The sequence below is a fragment of the Silurus meridionalis genome, chromosome 26, assembly GCF_014805685.1.
Source record: "Silurus meridionalis isolate SWU-2019-XX chromosome 26, ASM1480568v1, whole genome shotgun sequence".
Lineage (NCBI taxonomy): Eukaryota > Metazoa > Chordata > Actinopteri > Siluriformes > Siluridae > Silurus > Silurus meridionalis.
The window spans coordinates 11016292-11040740 of record NC_060909.1 but is presented as its reverse complement, the minus strand read 5'-3'; the positions used below and the strand labels follow the sequence as shown (position 1 = coordinate 11040740).

At 38.4% G+C, this 24449-nt stretch overlaps 1 protein-coding gene across 1 annotated transcript in view; it reads left to right on the top strand.

The window, feature by feature from the left end:
* igdcc3 (immunoglobulin superfamily, DCC subclass, member 3) overlaps positions 1–24449 on the top strand; it is a 71525-nt gene that overhangs the window by 30987 nt on the left and 16089 nt on the right. The window contains 8 exon segments of the mRNA XM_046839962.1: positions 7889–8033; positions 8949–9079; positions 9415–9552; positions 12810–12968; positions 15723–15746; positions 15749–15887; positions 18369–18616; positions 23646–23810. Coding sequence (XP_046695918.1) covers positions 7889–8033; positions 8949–9079; positions 9415–9552; positions 12810–12968; positions 15723–15746; positions 15749–15887; positions 18369–18616; positions 23646–23810 — 1149 coding nt within the window.

The following is a 24449-nucleotide window of genomic DNA, read 5'->3' as shown; positions in this document are numbered from 1 at the left end:
GTGTGTGTGTGTGTGTGTGTGTGTGTGTGTGTGTGTGTGTATGTATGTATGTGTATGTGTGTGTGTATGTGTGAATAGATCTCACCAGTGGAGCGCTAATGAGGGGGAAGTAATTTTGCTATGGAGAATTGTGATGCCAAATGTCCGTCTGCTTTGTTATTCAAAAGTGTTTTGGCTGCCCGTGAGATTCGAGCCTTTCATTTTCCAAGCTGACAAACCGAGTGGGAACGAGAGAAAGTAATGACTCTTCCATTTGAATTTAAATAGTGACTCACTTCCAGCTGTCTCCCACATTTTCAATATTTGACAGTCTGGAGAAAAGAAAAAAGCATGGGGACCATTTGTTAAGCTGTTTCTCAGAGGCCATATCACTAAAATCAGCGAATCGCAGAGCAGCAGGGGAAATAAAAACAGAATGAAACGAGCATAGATGGAGACGGATTGCGCAGACAAACGCAAAACTCGTGTATTTCCTTTTTATTGAGTTTTATTGAAGAATCCCGGATGTGTCCAATAAATCATGGTGGACCTGCACTGGCAATCCTCCATGATCACAGTGTTCTGTACACTTCCATACTCACTTTCACATTCACTTTCATACAGTAGTTCAGCACACTTCAGTATTTATTACGCATCAGTACTCTGTACGCAATTATATACTGTATACACCAGCACTCTTCACATTCAGTATTCAGTATTCACACTTACAGCCCAGTATTTGGTACACTATCAACTACTGTACACTTAATTATTATTAATGATTAATGATTTATTAAAATAAATAAAATTTCAGCTATCTGTGGCTTTCTTACACTATACACGTCAGTATTCTTTATTCTTCAGTATACTAGGTTTCCTGGTGGTCTAGTGGTTAGGATGCGGCGCTCTCACTGCTGCGGCCCAGGTTCAATCCCCGGTCAGGGAACCAACCCCAGCCATTAGGGTTGCACAAGCCTTAGTGCCGGTCCCAAGCACGGATAAATGGGGAGGGTTGCGTTAGGAAGGGCATCCAGCGTAGAAACGTGCCAAATCAAACATGCCGATGATCCGCTGTGGGGACCCCTAATTGGAGAAGCCGAAAGAAAGTTTTTATACTATGTACTTCACTATTCTGTTCACATCAGTATTCTGTACACTTCAATATTCTTTACACTTCAGTATACAGATGGTCCTTGAGTTACGATGGTTCGACTTACGTTTTTCCGATCTTACGATGACGATTTCTATACGACAGAATTGTTAAAATATCTCACGCAACAGGCTCTGGCAGCAGCGTACTTTGTGCGGACGCGCAGCTGGGATGAGCGTATCTCTCGCCTTGTGAGATGCCCCACTCTCGCTAGCGGTCGACAGAGTGAAGTGTCTCATTGTGTATTTTTTTCTGTTTTAAACAGCAATTTTAGTGACAAAAATGTGTCTTGCAAGCGCCCAAGTATGTCACCTGCTGGTGGTAAAAAAAAAGGAAGAGGAAAGCCATCAGTTTAGAGCAGAAAAATGAAAATTATAAATCAGCATAAAGCAGGAAAGGCTGTCACAGTCATAGTATCATCTTCGACTTGCGGTATTTTAGACTTACGATGGGGTCGTCGTAACATATCTCCATCGTAAGTAGAGGACTACCTGTGCCATGTAATTCAATATTCTGTACACTTCAGTATTCCTTACTCTTCAGTATACTATAAACTTTATTATTCTGTACACATCAGTATTCTGTACACGTCAGTATTCTGTACACATCAGTATACTGTGCACGTCAGTATTCTGTACATTGTATTATTCTCTACACGCTCATATACTGTACACTTTAGGATTCCCTACAGTACAGTAATCAGTATATCTATCCTAAATAACAGTTTCCATGTTGTCATCCTGTCATTGCGAATATGTTTTAGATTATTTCATGTTGCCACTAGCTTGCGTCTAGAACCTCCTCTAAACTTTTTTGCAGAGCAGAAAAACCAACACACTAATTTATGTAAAATCCTAGCTAATTAATTAATTTGTATTTTTTCAGCGGATCCTCCTTTTTATCCTCCAGCCATTTTAGTGTCTGGTGATTTCCTGAGCCTGTAATTACAGCAGCATGCTTTTGGATGTGATGAGGGTCTCAGGGTTAGTGTGGGGGAAGAACACCCAGGTCCACTCTCTCTCTCTCTCTCTCTCTCTCTCTCTCTCTCTCTCTCTCTCTCTGCCTTCCCCTTCCTTCCTCTTTCCCTGTCTATCTCTCGCCCACTGTTTCTCTTTTGCTGTTGAAGGCCACTTGTGAATGATGCCTCTATAATGAATAAAGAAGCATCTCTATCCTCTACAGAAATTAATCATAAAATGGTTTATTCTGTTATTTCTTGATTGCATTCATTCTTTCTACAACCAAATATTAAATATGTGTAATATTTACATTACAGTGTGAGAATACAGTAAAAACACTCTTTTATCTACTCCTTTTCTGAAATGGGTCTCATTTCTATAAGGTGTTAATTAGTTGGTTCTCCCATGATGCGTTGCTCTCTTAATGGTCTAAATGATGAAACGAAAGTATTCGAATATATACGGAATATTTTTTTTTTAACACATGCCCAATCGAATACGTAATAAACCTCAGATTTTATAAAATTGTCTTTTAATTTTGCTTCTTTATCGAATTGACATTAAATTACCACTAGATGAAAAAATCTGAAAAAATGAAATCTAGAAATTTTCTTGGTTGTTATTGATTATAATTATATTATATATTGTTTTACATAAATTAATATATATAGTTTAATGAAAATTATTAAACAAATGTAAAAAAATATGCTGCTGTGCTCAGATATAACAATTGTGGTGTTAAAAAGTAAAAAAAAATAAACATGTTTATTGTAACGATTTTTATTTACAGTGTTATATGTTATTATTACAGCCTGCATGATATGTAGAGTGCAGGCACTGATTTATATTCAGAGAGCATGCATGCAACCCCTGTGTGTGTTTGTGTGTGTTATTGAGGTTCCCACGTCCCAGCCTGACAGTCTTAATGGCATGCATCTGTCTCACTTTATTTAGCATATAACGCTCCAGCACTGTCAAATCAATCAGTATATAAGTGTATTTAGGACACTGGAGCTCACACAAGGCCTCAGAGAAACACTTTACACACGACAACCACGGAACAAAATGAAGATCCGGTTGTTTCACGTGAGAAATGGAGAGAACACAAAAAGGAAGACACATTAAACCCTGACTGAATGCTTGAAAACACACTGTCGCTAATGGAGAGCTTGTGAACCGTAAAACACACACACACACACACACACACACACACACACACACACACACATACCTTTTATGTGTGATTTCTTCTAATTAAATATTTTGCTTAAGGCATTAAGGGCTTTTAGAGACATAATGAAAAAAACACCTATGAGTTTTTCATCATTGACATCACTGCCTGTCATGTACCATGTATTATTATCTTTTTATTATATATATATATAAAAATGTATGTCTTCACTGAATCTATATATTTCAGCTTTTTTCTATTCTTTCTCCCTTTATTTCACTCTCCTCTTTCAGAGACTCACAACTTTTTTATGTAAAACTGGTGTGTGTGTGTGTGTGTGTGTGTGTGTGTGTGTGTGTGTGTGTGTGTGTGTGTAAAAGAGAAAGATAGAGTAAGAGTAATGAATGGTATAAAACAGCATTTTGGGGCTGCCTTCTCCAGAGTGTCCCTCGACCCTCAGACTGGTGTGTGTGTGTGTGTGTGTGTGTGTGTGTGAGAGTTTGTGACAGAGACAGAGAAATTTATAATGGCAGCAAAAAAGTGGACTTCTCCAGGCTGAATGTTTTATGCATGAGGGTGGAGGCCGAGGCCCAAGAGAGGGGTTATGAGAGGGTGTATATATGTGTGTGTGTGTGTCTGTGTGTGTGTCTGTGTGTGTGTGTGTGTGTGTGTGTGTACATACATTTGTGACTTAGCCTGTAAGAGCTGTGGGCTATCATCCTATTTTTGATGTTTGTTTTTGCTCCCCTGTCCTGTGAATTTGATGCAAAACGGGTAGCAAAGCTTTAAGAACGTCTGTAGGTTTCTTATGTATGTATTTCGAGATGCTGCATCAAAAACGCTTTGAGGGCCTCTGCGTGACCATGCCATGAACCACGTGTGTAATCTGTCCAACGGAAGGGCGTGACGTCACGAGCAGGAACCTATAAAAGCACATGGCGCTATCTTCGGAGAGGGAAGGAAGCGCTCGCAGGGATGCAGAAAGTGTGGCGCTGAGACGCATACGTAAGTTAGATATGTTCCACTTCAGGAACTCAAGCTGCGTCAACATCACTTTGAGAAAGAGAGTGCAACTCTGCCAGACTGACAAATCCCTGTTCCTGGATGGGCACAGCTAAGTTGAAGGACTGAGGGACAGCGCAGCATTGCAAATGCCTTTGAGAGGTTGAGTGAGCCCTGACCCGAAAGGGGTGGGGACACCAAAGGACTCATAAAAAAAGAGATAGCATCCACAATCCACCTGACGAGGGTCTGCTTGGTTACAGGAAGACCCCTCTTATATGGACCGTAACAGACAAACAGCTGGTCCGACTTCCTCCACAGGGCAGTTCTGTGGACGTATGTGTCCAGTGCTCGTGCATTATACGGCCATGCCTGGGGTAAACTCCAGAAGAGAGGGGGCCACAGAAAGGGCCTGAAGGTCCCCAACTCTCTTCAGAGAAGAGATAGCCAGAAGAAAAGCAGTATTGACTGGATAAACCTTAAGGGCACCTCGTGCATGGGCTCAAAGTGAGGCTTGGACAGGGCCTTCAGAAAAATGGCCAGATCCCACAAAGGTGTCCAGGACGAGAGGGGCTGGGTAAGTAAGGTATAAACCAGAGGGGACAGTGCTAGTCTCTGGAGTCGCAAACAGGTACACTTGTGCTCTGTAAAACTTCCTCCATATTTGCTCTACCGCATAACCTTGGAAAACCCTCTGGTCCTGAGCCACCACTGCAGGGGTCTCATGTGCAGGAGGCCGAGCGGTATCACGTTGGACGCAGCTTCCACCAGACCCAGCAGTCTTTAAAACTGCTTTACAGTGAGTTCACTCTCTTAATGGCTGTGAGGATCGACTTGATCCAAGCAGGAGACAAGTGCGCTTGCATTGTGGTTAAATCCCACACTACACCTAGATAGGTGGTCCTCTATATTGGAGAAAGCACACTTTTCTTGGCGTTTAGTCTTAACCCCAACTCCTTCATGTGGTCAAGCATGACATCTCAATGCCAAATCGCACTAGCTAATGCTCCGAATTAGCTAGTATCAACCAATCGTCGATATAATTTAGTAAGCGTATGCCCTGGAGCCTCAGAGGAGCCAGAGCAGCATCCACACACTTTGTGAAAGTGCGAGGTGAGAGTTCAAGACCAAATGGAAGAACCCGATATTAAGCTTCGCCCTCGAAAGCAAACCTCAGGAACTTCCTGTGTAGAGCAAGTACGGGTATATGGAAGTATACTTTAGATTTAAAGGTAACATTGAGGCTGAAGAGGCGGGTCGAGTAAGGATTATTCCGTGATCTGGACACCTCGGTGTGCACATTGGGAAAGACAGGCAGGCCCTGGCAGGAAGGGCTCATCTAGTTTTTCAGCTGGCCAAATTATTTTAAGCTTAGCAACAGCTTAAGTTACTGCCTCCAAAAGTTCCTCAAACTGGACTGGCTGCGGGGTCAAGTCCACATGTTCGTTCAGTACAGTTGCCCCCCTTATTCCCCTCCTCAGAGGAAGAGAGGGTGCTTTTGCCAGATCCATTTGCAAAGGCCATGTCCTTAACCGCTGCTTCGCTTCGCCAGAACCATTAGGAACCGAGCGCATGCATAGACATGCGTACACAATGCAGACAGTCAGTTTCCATGAGAGCAAACCAAGCCTGTTCCACCCCAAAGAAGCGACCGTGATAAAGCAGGGGCAAGGAGAAACGTACAGCCTGAAGGATTGCTTGTTCTTATCCATTTTTATTTTTATTTTACCTTCTTACCTTTACAGAAGGAACAGACACACAAAGCACTTCCTGAACAACAGAAGCTAGCACCGTCTCCACTGAATGTGCTTTTATAGCTTCCTGGTCACTATGTGACATCATGCCCTTCCTTTGGACAAATTGCACACGTGGTTCAGCGCATGGCATTCCCAAATCATTGTTGACTCAGCTCGAGTTCCTGAAGGGGAACTGCATGTGTTTCACTGATTAATCCGTGTGTGTGATGTGTGGTATGTGCTGCTTAGTCCTTCATGCTAACAGACTCTGAGTATACATTACTTTCAGTTGTCAAATAGGATATACAAGATGAAGGAAATGGTCATGAACTCGACATCACAGATAATAATTATGAACCTTTTTCTATTGTTTTCAGTTGTTAAATTTTCTTAAAAGACTGTAATGCATTTGACGTTCAGATCAAAACAGTTTCCAACATCTGGTGAATATTAAAGACCACACCTCTTTTGCTTGACTCCACCCACACTGGTGAGGCAAATAAAAACACTGAAAAACTGACCAGTAGGTCTTCACAAAACTAAATACACTAAAGGTTCATTGTAATATTTTTACATACCGTACATGACCAAATGTGGAATGTGTACAATGGTAAAGAGATTGATTAATTATGGCTAACAATTTATTACAACTATTTGACTATCAGGGTTGCAGAGTAGCAGAGGCAATGTTTGGAAATTTTAAAGAAAAGCAAGAAATGAAAGAAAATATGGAGAATATATATAGATGTGAATATCTTGTGTCTTTCCATCTCTCTCATCACTCCTCCTGAGATTCGCACAAACAAAACTGAGAATGCTTTAACTAGCCAAACTCTGATAGTTTGGCAATAATGTAGCTGTGAGTCTGCACTAGTCTGAAGATGAGAATGTTACAGAGAGAGAGAGAGAGAGAGAGAGAGAACAGAATGCTAAGCTCTTGTTATGCTAAGAGCATTTTGAAACTTGGCCCGAGGTAATTACAGCTAACATTCGAGGAAGCGCACTTGTGTCGCGGGCTGAGAAAGAGCCGGGCGTGTTGCTAATTGAGTTTGTGTTGACGGCTCCTCCCTTGGGTCACGCCCTCTCGCCCAGAGCCTGAGATCACGAGCTGGGAACTGAGACGAGCTGAGAGCCATGGTGTGATCTGCAGCTCAATGAGCTCAATTAGGTCTTTACTGCTGCTCTGAAATCAGTTTTTTACACTAATACAACATGCCCAAGATCTGCCAATGACCCTCTGAATAAACACTCTAGTGTTGTTTTAAATCAACAAATCCTGAAACTGATTAACATTCTCTTTCTTTCTTTCTTTCTTTCTTTCTTTCTTTCTTTCTTTCTTTCTTTCTTTCTTTCTTTCTTTCTTTCTTTCTTTTTTCTTTCTTCCTTCCTTCCTTAATTCCTCCCTCCCTTCCTCCCTCCCTCCCTCAAGTTTGTGTGTGTGTGTGTATATATATCACTCCTTGCTATTGTTTTCCCACCTGGGTGTTGCTGCTCCAGATTTGATAATTACTGCTGCATTTGGGGGTTAACTGGCCTCAATTAATCCAGCACTGGACGTATATGTGTGTGCGTGTGTGTATGTGTGTGTGTGTGTGTGTGTGTGTGTGTCTTAAAGTACTTATGCAGTATGCCACTTTGCACCCACCCACACACACACACACACACACACACACACACATACACACACATACACTGCTTTTTGGCAATGTCCTTTTTTTATACAAACAAAATTTTAGAGAGCGAACATGCACCACACTTTATGCACCAAATTGTTCGTTGCTTTGTGCAAACAAACTGTTTATTTCTTTGTGGTTATGTGTTTAATACACAAACAATCGAACAAAGAAAGTAATTAATTCATGCCATCTCTCTTTTGTCTGTCTGTCTCCAGCGATGGCGGATTTCCACGTGCACCCACACTCTGTGCGAACGGAGTTAGCAGGTGTTGCACGTTTTCAGTGCCAAATCCATGGCCTTCCTGAGCCAGTTATCAGCTGGGAGAAAGATGGTCGTGCTGTAGACACAAGTGACGAGAGGTATAAACACATACACACTCTCTCTCTCTCTCTCTCTCTCTCTCTCTCTCTCTCTCCTCGCTCTCTCTCTCACTCACACACAAACACACCCCTCAATTTCAGTTATATTAATGGACAAATTTTTCCCACATGTCTGTGATGGAGGTCACTGTACATTTGTAGATTCACGGAACTATCATGTATTGTATTAGAAGTGCAATTGAGGTCAGTCTTCTTTTGAAAGATCAGTCTATGACCAAAGTTTTTAACCTCCTGGAGGTAACCATGTTTATGAGATGCAATTTCCTGGTACAGTCATCCCTCTATTTATTGCTGTTCGAATTCCATGGTCCCACTTTATTACAATGTTTAATTTGGCACATAAATATTTTGTTTTGCGAATGGTCCCGATTTCAATTCATCATAAGAAATGAGTAGCATTACTAGAAACCGTAGGCTTCCGCTTATTTATTGGTTGTAGGATCCTCTGACGTAAAAAAAAAAATAGGCCAGAGTTGAAGACATACGTCACCAGATTTATCCAAGAAAATAAAGAATACAGCCCCTTTTTTGACATCATAGGACACTTCAACCAAGAAACAAGCGCAGAAACTATGTATAGGTTACACTATAGGTTACTCAATATTAATGTGATATTTCTACAAATTTACACAAAATTCATCTCGCTATATTCTTGCAAATTTTCTGTGTGTCTTTAAAGAGTGCAGGAGGATGATTTATGGCTTAAACTATAAAGTTTGGGGTGGCGTCCATTTATAGCGGAAATTATTTTTCCGCGGTGGGTTGTGGCACGTAACTACTGCGATAAACGGGGGACGACTGTATTTTTAATGATACTGTTTTTGCTAATCTAGTAATTAATTTCTCTCTCTCTCTCTTTCTCTCTCTCTTTCTCTATTTGTTTATTTTGTGCAGGTACACACTATTACCCACAGGTGTATTACAGATTACGGGTGTTCGTCCGGAGGACGGCGGAGTATTTTGCTGCGTCGCTCACAACAGTGCAGGAGTCAAACACAGCACTGGAGCTCGGCTCACTGTCTCAGGTGTGGACTAGTTACACATACAACTTATTAGATTTTAATAATGTTTAATAATGTCAATTAAAGTTTTATTAGTATTTTTTTATTTAATGAATTTTTTTATTAACTCTTCACCCCAGTTATATTAAGTATGAATTAAATGCACATGTTGGAGGTGAGTGGGTACATAAGATGGGGGGGTCATGTGACAGGAACTGAATTCCAGGCTATTTTTAATACCCTTCTTTTTGTTACGTGAATTAAATGCAGGTTATAAGCTAGGCAAAAGAGTCATATTTTGTTTTGTTTTAAATTCATCAACCTCATCCCTGATATGCTTCTTGATTTCTCCTTCACAGGCTCACAGTCTTCTGTTTACAAAGACCCCATGATTCTCGTCGGCCCCGAGAACCTTACTCTCACCGTGCACCAGACGGCCATCTTGGAGTGTGTGGCTACCGGATATCCTCGGCCCATTGTGTCCTGGAGTCGCCTTGGTGAGCATTTTCATTGTCTATGTTTTATTGTAGAAAGGTTATTAATGTGCTAATTAAAACAAGTTCTTTCATTGAACAACCCGATATAGAAATCATAGTTTTTTCATTACACTGAAACATTCAGGAGGCACATTTCACAGTGATGTGAAAACTACATGTATTTAGAGCTTATATAGCACTTTTCAATGAAAAAAAATTGAATTTGTGTAATGCTGCCTTTACAAATATATACTTTCACACTCATTACTTGTAATTCTATCTGTAATACGCTGTACACTTGCTACATTAATCACAGTGTGATGCTGTCTGAGCTTTTCTAACTATAACCTGATCAAGTTTCAGTCTCCTGAACGCCTGTAAGAGACCACAAAAAATCAGATTGTGGATATTGCCTCATGGAATGTTCCTGCAATGAAATGCTAACACAATGAGATTGGACTTGAGTGCATTGGATTACAGTAGAGAGAGAGAGAGAGAGAGAGAGAGAGAGAGAGAGAGAGAGAGAGAGAGAGAGAGAGAGAGAGAGAGAGAGAGAGAATTTTCTCTTTTGTGTTCAAGAGATGTCTAGATGTTTAGTGTATGCCTTGTGTGTAGCAACTGCAGACAGAGAAAAATGTCCACTAGCAATCAATATGTTGTAGAAATGTACTGATTGAAGACATACATTTAGAATGATTCAGAATAAATAAAAAACAAAACAAATAAATAATAATATTAAAGAATTAAAGAAATCAATGTTAACCTAAATAATCCTAATGTTAACCTAAAAGTATTACATGCTAAATACATGAGTCTATCTATCTATCTATCTATCTATCTATCTATCTATCTATCTATCTATCTATCTATCTATCTATCTATCTATCTATCTATCTATCTATCTATCTATCTATCTATCTATCTAAAAGTCTGTGACAGAAAAATCTAGGTCCAATATTTATAATATATATATATATATATATATATATATATATATATATATATATATATATATATATATATATATATATATTTCAGTTTTAATATTAGACAATCATAAAATGATTGTCTAATATTAAAGGCTGAAGTATATATATACACATACACACACACACACACACACAACTGTATCACATGACAGAATTCAGTGGCACCATGGCAACAGAGGTGTCTTGCGTCATTGACATTTGTGCAGTGCCTCATATGGCCTCTTTCTTTGAAACCACTTACTCACTGTCTCTCTCTCTCTCTCTCTCTCTCTCTCTCTCTCTCTCTCTCTCTCGCTCTCTCTCTCTTTTTTCTCGCTCTGTCTTTGTCTTTGTCTTTACCCCCTTACTTCAATCCTCAAACCACCATCTTTATAGTTTTGAATAGAAACTAGGAAGTGTTTTCAGCATAAGGTGCATTTGAATTTTTACTCTCACAGAACAATTGCTTACCTTTGAATAAAAGGATTTCCTTTCATAAGTAGAGTAGAAAGTCTTTAGAAAACTGAAATGTTAAATATCAACAAAACCCTTGAGGAATAAGTTAAGATAAGATATTTTGTTGCATCTTAGACTGCCTCTCTTCCTCAGTCCCTTACTGACTGACTGAATTCCTCACTGATTGTCTCTCTGATTGACTGCCTCGCTTCCTCACTTTTTCACTGGCCGACTGACTGCCTTAGTGACTGACTGTCTCACTAACGGACTGACTGTCTCACTGTTAGACTGACAACCTCAATGACAGACTGACTGTCTCACTGACTAACTGTCTCACTGACTGTTGCACTGACTGCCTTATTGACTGACTGCCATGCGACCTCACTGACAGTCTCTCTGACTGTTCCGGTTCTGCTGCAGTTCTCCGCTGGTGAGAGCTTAGGGCAAACTTTACAGCAGGATATTAAAATCATCAACAAACTGTAATACAGTCTCAATGCAGACCACAACTGCCATCTGACCCATAGATATTTGCATGAAATATATACATATTTGTTTAAAACACTGGGACTGCACAATTCTTCATTCTCAGAACTCTTAATGCCCTCAGTACTTGCACCTTACTTGCACACTGTGTACCTTTATGCATTTTTGCACACCTACTCTAATATATTCATTCTACTTGTTATTCTTCGTCTTCCACATTTTTCTTAAAATACCTCATGCTAATGTCATATATGTAAATATTTATATAATTTATTTTATATATACAGACACTTCTGCACTCATAATTATAACTTTCTTATGCCTCATTATTATATATTATTATTATTGTTAAAATAATATTTAACATTGCTGTAGTTTGCCTGTAGCCTCACTTAAGAATTTATTTATAAAAACTGCCACTGACATGTGAAACTTGAAGATTTACTGGCTCATTGACTGACTGCCTCGCTTTCTCATTACCTCACTGGCTGCCTCGCTTCCTCATTACCTCACTGACTGTCTCGCTTCCTCATTACCTTACTGACTGCCTCGCTTCCTCATTACCTCACTGACTGCCTCGCTTCCTCATTACCTCACTGACTGCCTCGCTTCCTCATTACCTCACTGACTGCCTCGTCTTCTCATTACCTTACTGACTGTCTCGCTTCCTCATTACCTTACTGACTGCCTCGCTTCCTCATTACCTCACTGACTGCCTCGCTTCCTCATTACCTCACTGACTGCCTCGCTTCCTCATTACCTCACTGACTGCCTCGTCTTCTCATTACCTCACTGACTGTCTCGCTTCCTCATTACCTCACTGACTGCCTCTTCCTCATTACCTCACTGACTGTCTCGCCTCATTACCTCACTGACTGCCTCGCCTCATTACCTCACTGACTGCCTCGCTTCCTCATTACCTCACTGACTGCCTCGCCTTCTCATTACCTCACTGACTGTCTCACTTCCTCATTACCTCACTGACTGCCTCGCTTCCTCATTACCTCACTGACTACCTCGCTTCCTCATTACCTCACTGACTGCCTCGTCTTCTCATTACCTTACTGACTGTCTCGCCTCATTACCTCACTGACTGCCTCGCCTCATTACCTCACTGACTGCCTCGCTTCCTCATTACCTCACTGACTGTCTCGCTTCCTCATTACCATATTGACTGCCTCGCTTCCTCATTACCTCACTGACTGCCTTTCTTCCTCAATTACCTCACTGACTGTCTCGCTTTCTTATTACTTCACTGACTGTCTCACTTCCTCATTACCTCACTGACTGCCTTGCTAAATGCCTCAATAAATAAATGACAGAAAGAATGAATTATTAAATTGCTCCTTTTTTTCATCTTCCTTATAGATGGGCGTCCAATTGGAGTTGAAGGCATCCAGGTGTTGGGTACAGGCAACCTGATGATCTCAGATGTCCGTGTGAAACACTCAGGCGTCTATGTCTGTGCAGCCAACAAACCAGGAACACGTCTCCGTCGAACAGCTCAGGGTCGTCTAGTGGTCCAAGGTGAGCTAATTTATCCTGTTTTGTTTAATTCATGGAACAGTCACACCCAAGATACCTAAAATCTGTTAATTCTCTTAGCCGTAGAATCTGTGTGCTAAGCTATCCAACAAAAACAGTTCATAAAGTAATGATTAACATAGATTTGGTTGTTTGATTGAATTATTTGTTGAGGTTTGTCTGTTGTTAAATAAATTATGGACTAAAATGTCAATGAAAAAATAAATCTCGGATGCTGAAAAATGACTCACAGCATGCAAATATACAATTCACATTTCTCTCAGGCTTCAGTTAAACAAGACCAATAATCATAAAGAAAACGTACCACATTGATGTTGTTGAAGCCATAGGTCATTTGATCACAGTTACTTGCTGGAAGCACACATTTCTAGAGAAGAAGAGACGCTCTTTGCAATCTCATTTATAAGCACCCCGTCTATAATCCCTTTTCTAAGAGAGCTATATTCACTAAACCAAGGCTGATGGGTCTATAATGGTGTCTGTGACTTCACAAATTGAGCTTCGTATGAGTTTTTATCGTGATGATGATTAAGCCTATCACACTACAGGCATCATGGGTGATGTGTTGTATTATATAGCAATGGATGTAAATGATATAATGCCAATCTAATTGCAGGAGGGAAAATTGCAATATCAAACAAGCAGCTGCTAATCAGCTGGCAATTGCAAATTTCCGTCTAAACTAAATGCGACCTAATTAAAGAGTAATTGCGTATTGGATTAACGCTCATCGGGTAGAGGTAATGAAACAAGAAAGAGCCAATCTTTATTAAAGAGCTTGTATAGCACTCCAGAGGCAATGCTGAGAGGCTTGAAGCTTGTTTCACATCACCGTGAAGCCACAGAAAACCTGAGACCTATGTTGGGTTCTAATTTAAATGGATTTGTAGTGAATCTCCACTTCCTTCTTTTTCACTCGAGGGAATATATTATTTTATAATCAGTCTATCTGATGCATAGACAAAGTTTAGCGTTACCACTGGCTACCTCTCTAACCCCACAGCCCTGAAAATGAAAAAATAATAAATAATAAATAATCAGCAAATTCTCTCCAATCAAAATAAAGTATTTGACTACTGTGGTCACTGATAAGTGGTTCAGATGCTGTTGCAGTGAACATGCATGTATATTTCAGTGTATTTCAGTATTATCATCTGTGGTGCATGTGACAGTTGACACCATGCTTAATAATTGAAAGTTATAGTAACTGGGAATGACTACACATCCATTAACTGTGGAAAAACTGCTGCTGGGTATTCAGGCAGGTCAATGCAAGGTCAATGCAAGGTCACTGACACCGGTGATGTGTTCTGTGTGTTTCCCCAATGTCGGGTGATGAGCAGCATCAAATTCAGAACTGAGAATCAGTCAAATAACGCACTTGTATGTGGCAAAAGTGCTGTTTCTGGTTAGTAACTGTGACCATAGATACTAATATCAATACAGTACAATACAATTCAATACAGTGGCAATAATTCAACCATTGCTCTGATACTTGTCACATAAAGGTATCTTCTGTTATGTCTTTGCACTTATCAGGAGATTCAATTTTTTAGAACATAAGCTCTGAAAAAAGCTATGAAAAAGGTTTATGTGCTCATTCTTATAGGTAATATCACTTGTATGACAGATACTCCCCATAATCTGCTACAAAACATAGTAGTATTGTTTGTGTTTGACATTTCTATTACAGGAAACAGACAAAGTAACATTTCACACTGCTTGTTTTTTTTTTTTTATTTAAGAAAGTAAATAAGCGAGGCTAATCAAGGAACGATGTTGATATTGCATATAAAATAAGTGACAACAGAAACTCACTTGATTCAAGAATGATCCAAAACATTAAATGAAAATTCAAATTCATATAAAGCATGATGTGTGGTACAATAATTATTTCAGAAATGTAATAATTGGCAAGATGCTGTGGTAAAAAATAAAGAAGTTATTAGATAAAATAATACTGTCCTGTCGCTGCTTGTGTATTTTATCTTATATAATATTGGTTATATTATTTACAGAATACTATTAATTCTATTTGTTTGGGAAATAATGAATGTGTTTTTCAAACCACTCAATTTACCGAACAATTTATTTTACTTATCCGGTTTATAATTTGAGCCGAATCGAATTTAAAATGATTAAACACAAGTGTCTGTTAATTTATTAATGTTACTGATAGCATATTAATGCTAAAGTTCTTGGTTTGCTTGTGTTGTGTTACATACTGTGCTAAATAAAATCAGTTAACAGAACACTCATGTACACTATTCAGCCTCCTCCACACTCTCTATAACATCTGATTACTGTTGATTTTGCCTCACATGTTGAATTGTTCCCTTGATGGGATATTCCCATATTTCATTTCTAACATTTTAATATGATTTTTTTTGTAATATTAAAGTGAGAATTCTTATCCATTAAAATACCATTAGAATACAATTGTTTGCACCAGACTGTAGATAGTTGTGTGTTTATTTACCTTTTATCAAATAACAATTTTAATCAATAGCTAATTTGTTGTGTTGCATAAATTGTAATTAAATAAAATAAAATAAAATTACAATTTCATTGCAAAATGTATTTCTTGTTTTGGTTTTACAAATGTTTAGTTGGATTGAAATGTAGTTATGTACTCATACTGAGTATAATTTAAGATAAAGCAAACTGTAAATATAAATGAAGAAAAGTTCTAATGTTGGGTTTTATTAATGATGCTGTGTCTGTGTACCTGTGCAGCTCCTGCAGAGTTCGTTCAGCCTCCCAATCCATAGCACGCCCAATCGGCACCACTGCTATCTTTACATGCCTGGCACAAGGCGAGCCATCTCCTCAGCTCACATGGCTAAAGAACGGTCAGATCCTGGAACCCAATGGCCACGTCAAGCTCAGGAACAACAACAGGTGAGGAAATTATACTTAAATGGTCTCAGTGCTGATGTCTAGCTTGGGTGTTGTTTTATTTTTGAGTATGGATTTTATTTCGTTCTGCTGAGACTTGGGCTTTTCTAGATCAAATCTTGAGTCCATTTGTATTTTCCCGTGAGAAAATGTATTAAGTTATTTCTGAAATAAGAAATAACAGCTGACTCTGTGTATTGGGCTTTTATTTTACACCAAACACAGGAGATAATATGATTTGTGTAGATCGCTGCATATACAGTAAAGGTTACATTTTCTTATCAGGTTTCCTGTGTTTTGTGTGATTGTGGGGTCCGGTGACATTGGTGCGTTGGTCCGATTATGTTTTTTATTAGAAATCTGTAAGCCATGCTATTTCTGAATTAAATTCCCGTTATAAATTACTATTAACATTTTCAATTCCTTTGGTTTAATGCTTTTGTGAGAGAAAAGGGATATCAAACTATATATATATATTTTTTTTTGTTGTATCCTTCAGTGTTGATTAAATGCGTCAAAAAGTAAACTCCTAAAATGCAATTGCTTTTATTGTAGTTCACTTAATTATTATAAAATAATCCTCAAAAATAACTCCTTTACACCTCGAATTTGCATTCGCTTCTTCAACATTTATATTCCTGAATCCTTGGAAAGAAAAAGAAAAGAAAAGAAAAGGACTCTTTAAGAAACCAATGGCAGTTTTTCATTTGCATATCTTGCCATTCTTTGTGTTTAAATTGGTATGTATTCTTTTTTATCGCCTCAGGATTAATAGGAAAAAACATTATGTATTCATATATTCATATATGTATAATACTCTCTATCACATATAAGCACACATGGGAATAAGAGACTGAAGGTAATGCAGAGACGGCTGTGAGTTAATCAGTAGCTTTTTAAACCTTCATAACATTGATTAAATCTCTGCAGTTTTTCTCTGCATGCTTTACACAGATGCTTCATGCACTTCATTTGTAAATTTGCTTCCAAGCTTTGAAGTAAGCACTAATTTGAATATATGACAGTAGACTGACATATATGCTGTCATGTAGACTACACTCTCAGAAATAAAAAGTTGTTAGCGTCGAAACTGTTATTAGGGTTTTAAAAATAAGTCCAGAAGGACAAATAAAATAAATATTAAAATTCCATGTGAAACGTTCTTTTTGAGTAATTAAATAACATTCAGGATTTTTTTGTTGGTTCATATTGCCCAGAGATTCTGGAATGTCTGATTAGATTTTTTTCAATGGACTAAAATGTCGTCACTTAGTGACCTAAATGTAATAATGATAATAATCAAAGTAATATTTCATAGATCCTTACTCAAACTCAAGGTCACTGTGTGTTGTCTGTGACATACTGAGAAAAATAAAATGCAGCAAAATGAAAGAAGAAGGAAACAAATGAGCAAGACAGAAGTAACCCTGACTTGACAGAGAAACAGAATATATGACAATAAAATAGCAAATCAGGATAGGAACTTGATCTTGCAAAATATACAAAAGAAAGGATTAAAAATGTGTAGAAAGGAAACAAAATATATATGAAATGACTCATCATACACTGAAAGACATACTGCACACATCTGCACAGGAATTCAGATAAATAGCTAAATAAATACATTGAAATGGCACTTTGAGAGATTTAAGATTGTAACTCTGGCAGAGAAAAGAGCGTACAACAATTAAATTGAGTAAATTCCAATATTTGGGAGCTAAATTGGCAAGAAAAATTAAAATTATATGCTACAGTGGTTTCAGTGAGTTCTAAATGTAGACAACACGAGAAACTGTAATCTGTTGAGAAAGAAATTGATGTTTTGACACTTATCATTTGTCAATTACTCAACGAAGGAAGTAAAAATAATATATATAAACAATTATCATAATATTGCTGAGTAGAATTGCTTCCTTTCAGTCAGAAAAAAGGGTCTGCCTTTTTATTAAATTCTTATATCAGTTATGTATAAATTAAAATGATTGTCAATTAAACCAAGTGGCTAATAAGATAAAAAATAACAAATAAATGATAAGGCATTGTTTTTCAAATAATTTTCTTGTGTACTGAAGGATGTCGTTTTGGACGATTAGGTTTGTAGTAATGCACAGAAATTTATGGTTTAAATCTTTTATTTTTTAATCTTTTCGCCAAAAGTCCTGTGATTCTGTAAAGGATTTTGCTGCTTTAATTCTCTAGCTGCCCCTACAGCTTAGCACACTTACTTTCCTGTTCACTCGCTCGCTGGATTTAATCGGAGGCAGAAACATGATCTCAGCAGCGGCGGTTTCAGAATTGATTGTGTCGATCCGAGTCGTGTGAATACATCAAACATAATATCCATCATCCAGACAGCTCGAGGCAAATCCAATATGGAGAGATGTTTGTATAAACACTAAACCCAATGAACCGAATACAGCACTCAAATCATCCCCTTTTTCTTTTTCTCTCATTTCTACATCGCTTTTCTTATTGTTCCTACAGCACGCTGACCATCTCCAGCATCAGCCAGGAAGATGAAGCGATATATCAGTGTATAGCGGAGAACAGTGCCGGCTCGTCTCAGGCCAGCGCTCGTCTCACTGTCCTGTGGGCAGAGGGTTTACCGGGCATCCCTACTGAAGTACGTGCTGACGCCCTCTCGCCAACCTCCATCCAGGTGTCATGGAATGAACCAGCCCAGAACACACAGGACATCATTGGCTATGTACTGCACATCCGCAAGACAGCAGGTACAAAGCTAGAAAAAAAATATTCACTTGGTTTATTATGACTTGTGGAATACATTATGTTGAAGCACTGCTTTTTTTATCCAGGAGACTGCTTAAGTGTTTCCAGGTGGTTGCTGTCGTAGTCCAGATTGTTGATATGGTGTTGCTGCTGTAGTTTGTTGATGAGGTCCTGGTGTGTGGTGCCTGTGGTATTCCAGCATGTTTCCTTGGTGATGCTAGGTGTTTACTATGAAAGGTTGTTGTTAGACAATTGTTATGGTATTCCAGGTGAATGCTATTGTGTTGAGTATTATTGTGTTGCGGTTGCTTGTATTTTGCTATGTGGTTGCAGTGGTATCACAGGTGGTAACTACTGATTTAAGAGATGGTTGATGTATTATTTCAATTGCTATGGTATCCCAGGCAGTTGCTTAATAAAACCAAAAAAAATAACCAGTTTTTGTGAATTGTACGACCTCTATTGATTGCTACCTCTAAACTGCGAACCTCTGCCCTAGAAGTATCTTTGTAGAACCCTATAGCAGAATGCTGAGATGGGAATTAACGAAGTACAACTACTTCGTTACTGTACTAAAGAGGATTATTCTGGTATCAATAATTTATTTAATTATTCTATCTACCACTGGTGTATCACACACCACAGATGTAGGCTAGCCTACAAAGCTAACAACAAGCCTGATCATCTTTTCTCTGCTTGTGTTCTATATGGTGGTTGTGTCACCTGGATATATTCATTAGGTAACAAAATCTAAAATTATTTTGTATTGAATTCAACTCAATTCATTTTTCATTCGTATAGTGCTTTTAAAAATGGACATTGTCTTAAAGAAGATTTACACAAATAAAGCGGCAATTAAGAATAAGATTGTTCTTTATAATTGTAAGTTTGTCCCTAATAAGAAAGCCGATGGCGGCTATGGCAAGGAAAAACTCCCTGAGATGGCATAAGGAAGAAATCTTGAGAGGAACCAGACTCAGGAGGGACGTAATCCTCATCTGGGTGGCACTGAATGTCCACTTATTACAGCAAAAACAATGTTGAGGTGTGCAGTGATGATCAAGTGCATGCTGTAGTCCTGTCTGTGTAGCAGACTGTTGACATTAAGTACAGTCCAAATCCATCCTCCAAGCTCCTGTGTTACTCCGTAATTTCATGGATCCCCAGGTTTTAGATGTGAAACCATCCCCAGCTGCACAGAGTGGCCTCCAATTGATGAGAACACTATCCAGAGGCAGGCTGGGACGAAGCGGTCAGATCCGAGGAGAGGCGCATCCTAGTTCACTGAACACTCTATATCCATGATCCCTTCAGATTTGCTCCTTTTACCTAAAAAAACATATCGATAAAAACGACTAAATAAGTTGTTTTCAGCCTCGACTTAAAAACTGAGACTGTGTCTGACTCCCAAACACTGATTAAAAGGTTGTTATATAACTGCGGGGCTTTCAAAGAGAAAAATCTGCACCCGCTTCATTATTGGCGGTACCAAAAATAGCCTGCCTCTTTTCATATTCATATTGGTACAGAAGTTCACTCGTATACTCTGGCGCGAGTCCGTTAAGTGCTTTATACGTCAGTAGTAGTATTTTATAATCAATGCAGGATTTGATGGTGAGCCAGTGTAGACTGATTAAAACAAGGGGTGATGGGGTCATATTTTCTAGATCTAGTAAGGAGGCTTGCTGCTGCCTTCTGAACTAACTGAAGCTTATTTATGCACTTACTCAAACACCCAGACAGTAAAGTGTTACAGTAGTCTAATCTAGATGTAACAAAAGCATGAACTTGTTTTTCTGCATCCTGTAATGACATCATATTTCTAATTTTGGCGAATGTTTCTAAGGTGAAAGAAGGCTATCCTGGTAATGTTGTTTACATGAGCCTCAAAGGAAAGACTTGGGTCAATAATCACATCAAGGTCTTTGACTGTACAAACTGAGATGAAAAGACCATCCAGAGATGCTACGTAATCTGAACGTTTGCATCGAGCTGCATGTGGTCCTATTAAAAGTTCTTTAATTTAGTTAAGCAGAAGGAAGTTATAAAGCATCACTGTCTAATGTCCTTTACACACTCCTCATCATTGTTAAGCTGATCTTTCTCATGATTAAATATAATTTTACAAAGAGGCATCTTATTTTAATAAAAAAGCAGAGAGCCTAAGACAGATCCTTGCGGAATGCCAAACTTTCCTCAGAGAGTGTGAGGAACTCACCATTTACATCAACATTCTGATAACGATCAGTCCAATAAGACCTGAGCTAGGAGAGAGCTGTTCACTTTATTTCAACAACATTCTCTAGTATTGATATATTAATGTGATGTGAGGTCCAGTTACCAGCATGACACTAAAACAGGTAGCAGTAATGGCTACATTTTACCTAGGTACATGTCAGAGCCCAAACTCCTTAACTTGAGTGAAAAGGTGTAGTCAGTACTTCAACTTTTAGCAGTCTATTAAAACATGAGTATCTGTTCTTTTACTTGAGTGTAGGATGTTTGTACTTTTGCCATCTCTGGTATGTGTTTGCATTAGCATTAAATGATAATAAACGTGCTATGATGCTTTTGGATAAACACAACCCTCCCTGGTGATTCTCCTGTAATATTAAGCCACCAATTCTACATCCTATGTGAGAATATTTACAATCAGATCCTCAGTCTATGTGTCTCTTTTTACAAAGATCTTTTGTACATGGAGTTTTATAAAGCCTTGGGTCATGAGTCTTTAAATAGACAAAGCAAAAACAAAATAGACAAAAGAAAACAAAAAACAAAAAAACTGCAGAACCTCTGAACATGAACCTGCCATGAATCTATCACAGAACGGTAATGAATCTTTTATGAACTCGTAATGAATAACACTTTGGGAAAATGGAAATGCATACGAATTCAATTTTTCACTGCTGCTGTTGTGTGCACTGCAGTAAATTACTCCCACGCTGCCAACCAGTTAACAGCTCCCGAGCCTCAAACCCATTTATTAACATCTGATGTAGCAATAACACTCGTATAAACGTCAGGGAAATAATACAATTACTGCTCCGGTGAAGCCACATAAAAGGGCTCTGTGTTTTCTTTTTACATTTTATTATATAATTTTATTTCACAGCTCTGCTGAATACCTGAATCTGATTGGTCGGAAAGTGTGCACAATTTATTTTAAGAAAGTAGATCTGAGTAAGTAACATGAGTGACAGGATTAAAATAATGCATTTATTCTAATATGGTATAGTCGCTATAGTGACAGTGTACAGGGATTTTTACACTGCATGCAACATGCAACAGATTTGAAAAAAACGTGTGTAGACATTATTTAGGCTGTAAGGAGACTCCAGTTTAAGTGGTGGTTTTCTGACAGGATCAAAAGGTTTAGGTATTTTTTCTCTCATTCAGCTTGTTTTCTGAACATTCCACAACATTAAATGGTACAAACAGCATAAATATATATATTTTTTTAAACATGCAGTTATAGAAACAAATACAGTGGTCCCCCGGTTATCGAACTTAATTCGTCCCTTAAAACCGTTCGAAATCTGAAATGTTCGAAAACCGGACCTAATTATCCCATAAGAAATAATGGAAAACCAATTAATCCGTTCCCGAACTCCACCAATACCCAATAATTAACCATTTTTTCCTGTTTTTAGCCATATTAATAATCTCAGGAATCCCCCTGCCAAGCCTCCTTCGGTGGCTGTCATACCTCGGTGCTTCAGGGAATGCCCTGTTCCTTCGCTCATGCGTGCCCCGCCCACATTGAGCTCATCGCAATCGGGCTTCCTCCGTAAAGCACCATGGATATTATTTATGGACTGCCTTTTGCCGGATTATCCCGATCTCTGCGGGTATTTTGTGTTGGCTCGGTAAAAGTATAAATTAACAACTTTACAACAGTAAGAAACAAAATGATTACTGTACTTACCGCTAAATATCACTAATATTGTTCACAAACAGAAGTTGCAATAGATGCTTACTCAGCGATGGTTGAAGCGGAAGTAGTTTCTTTCCCTCGCTGGGTTGGGCAGCGTGGGTGGCGTTCGATAACTGGAACTTTGTTCGTTCACCGGACCCAAATTTCGTTCGGAAAACTGTTCGCTAACCGGAACGTTCGATATCCGAGCCGTTCGATAACTGGGGGACCACTGTACCATTTGGTATACTATTCAGTTATTAAGCTTTTCTTATAAGTGTATCGCAATGTTTACACTAATCACAGTACTATATATAAAAATAATAATACTCGCTGTGTGTGATCATATCTATCAAACTAATTTAAATATTAGTAAAAGATAACACAAGTGAACACAACATGCAGTTTTTAAATGAAGGTTTTTATTATTGAGGGAAAACTTAATCCAAAACGTGGCCCTGTGTGAAAATGTGTTTGCCCCCTAAACCTAATAAGCTAATAAGGTTTTGGATCAGGGAAGGTTGAAGACTTATTCCGGGTAAAAGGAATGCTGAACCAACATGGCTACCATTCGGTATTTCAATGCAATTCAGTTCCACCTGAACTGTGAAACTAACTTCACCATACAACCAGATAATGACTTGAAGCATATGTCCAAGCCCCATTAGCTTTATTTATAGAGTAATCATTTGGCTGGAGTGCTATTTATCATGGAATGGCCTGCCCAGTCAACACACCTAAATCCTATTGAACTTCTCTGGGATGAACTTGATTACAAGGTCAGAAAGAAATCTCCAACTATTGAAGATCACCTTTGGCAAGTTAAGGAGAAACGTCCGGATGCCAAGTGTGTGTAAAGCTGTTATTCATGCTAAGGGAGGATTTTTCAATGAAAATAAAGTTTACCATTTATATATTTATTTGGTCAAAGTAAAATGTAATATCTTTAAAATATCTCATTTGTTATATTTGAACAAAATGCATGTGTCTCTCAAAAACCCATAAAAGACATAATAGGTGTCTTCAAAGTTTTGACAGGTTCTATTTATATTCCTTATTTATATATACATATAGATTTTATTTAAAAAGAATTCTGTACTCTCTGTCGTTCTCAGACCCTATGGAAATGGAGTATCAGGAGGCGGTGAGTAAAGTCACTCTACAGCAAGTGGTTGCTGATCTGGAACCCTCAACAAGTTACAGCTTCTATGTGAAGGCCTATACCTCCCGTGGAGCGAGCAAAGCCTCCGCCATGGCCCAGGAGACCACACTCGGAGAAGGTAAAACAAACACACTCTCACACAAACACACACACTTGCAAATATATTTATATTGAGCATTAGGGAATACACTCTTACAGGTAAATGTATCGTTTTGTAAAGAGAAAAGAGATGTCATTTCATAGAAATGAATGTTTCTGTTTTATTCATTTGCTTTCCACAAAGAGAGTACATCGAATGTAAGACAAGCAGCTAAAAAAATAAAACAGAATAAAAAGATTTAAGTGTATGTCCTTGTATGCACATTAATTTCACTCCTACTTTAATAAGATTTTGTAAACACACGAGTGTAAAAGCAGGGCCACACACAAACGCACAAACATTTTATTGCTTAAATAGAGCCATGAAATAAATAGTAGGTTATTTTATGAATTGTTAATTACGTTGCTTGTAGCCACAGGGACTCATTTCGGCAGCGCACACTTAAAATAACCTACACTTAAACACAGTCCAGGAAATCAGCCGTTATTTCTTGAATGGTGTTTACAAATTTATAATTTTATAGAATTTCATAATATATTTTAAACATTACGAAAGTACTTTGCTTTTCAATGTTTTGGATGGATGTGTTTATGGCAGATATTGACATAAGTACAGATTTAAGTGATCCAGTGCGATTTGTCACCAAATTTAATTTGA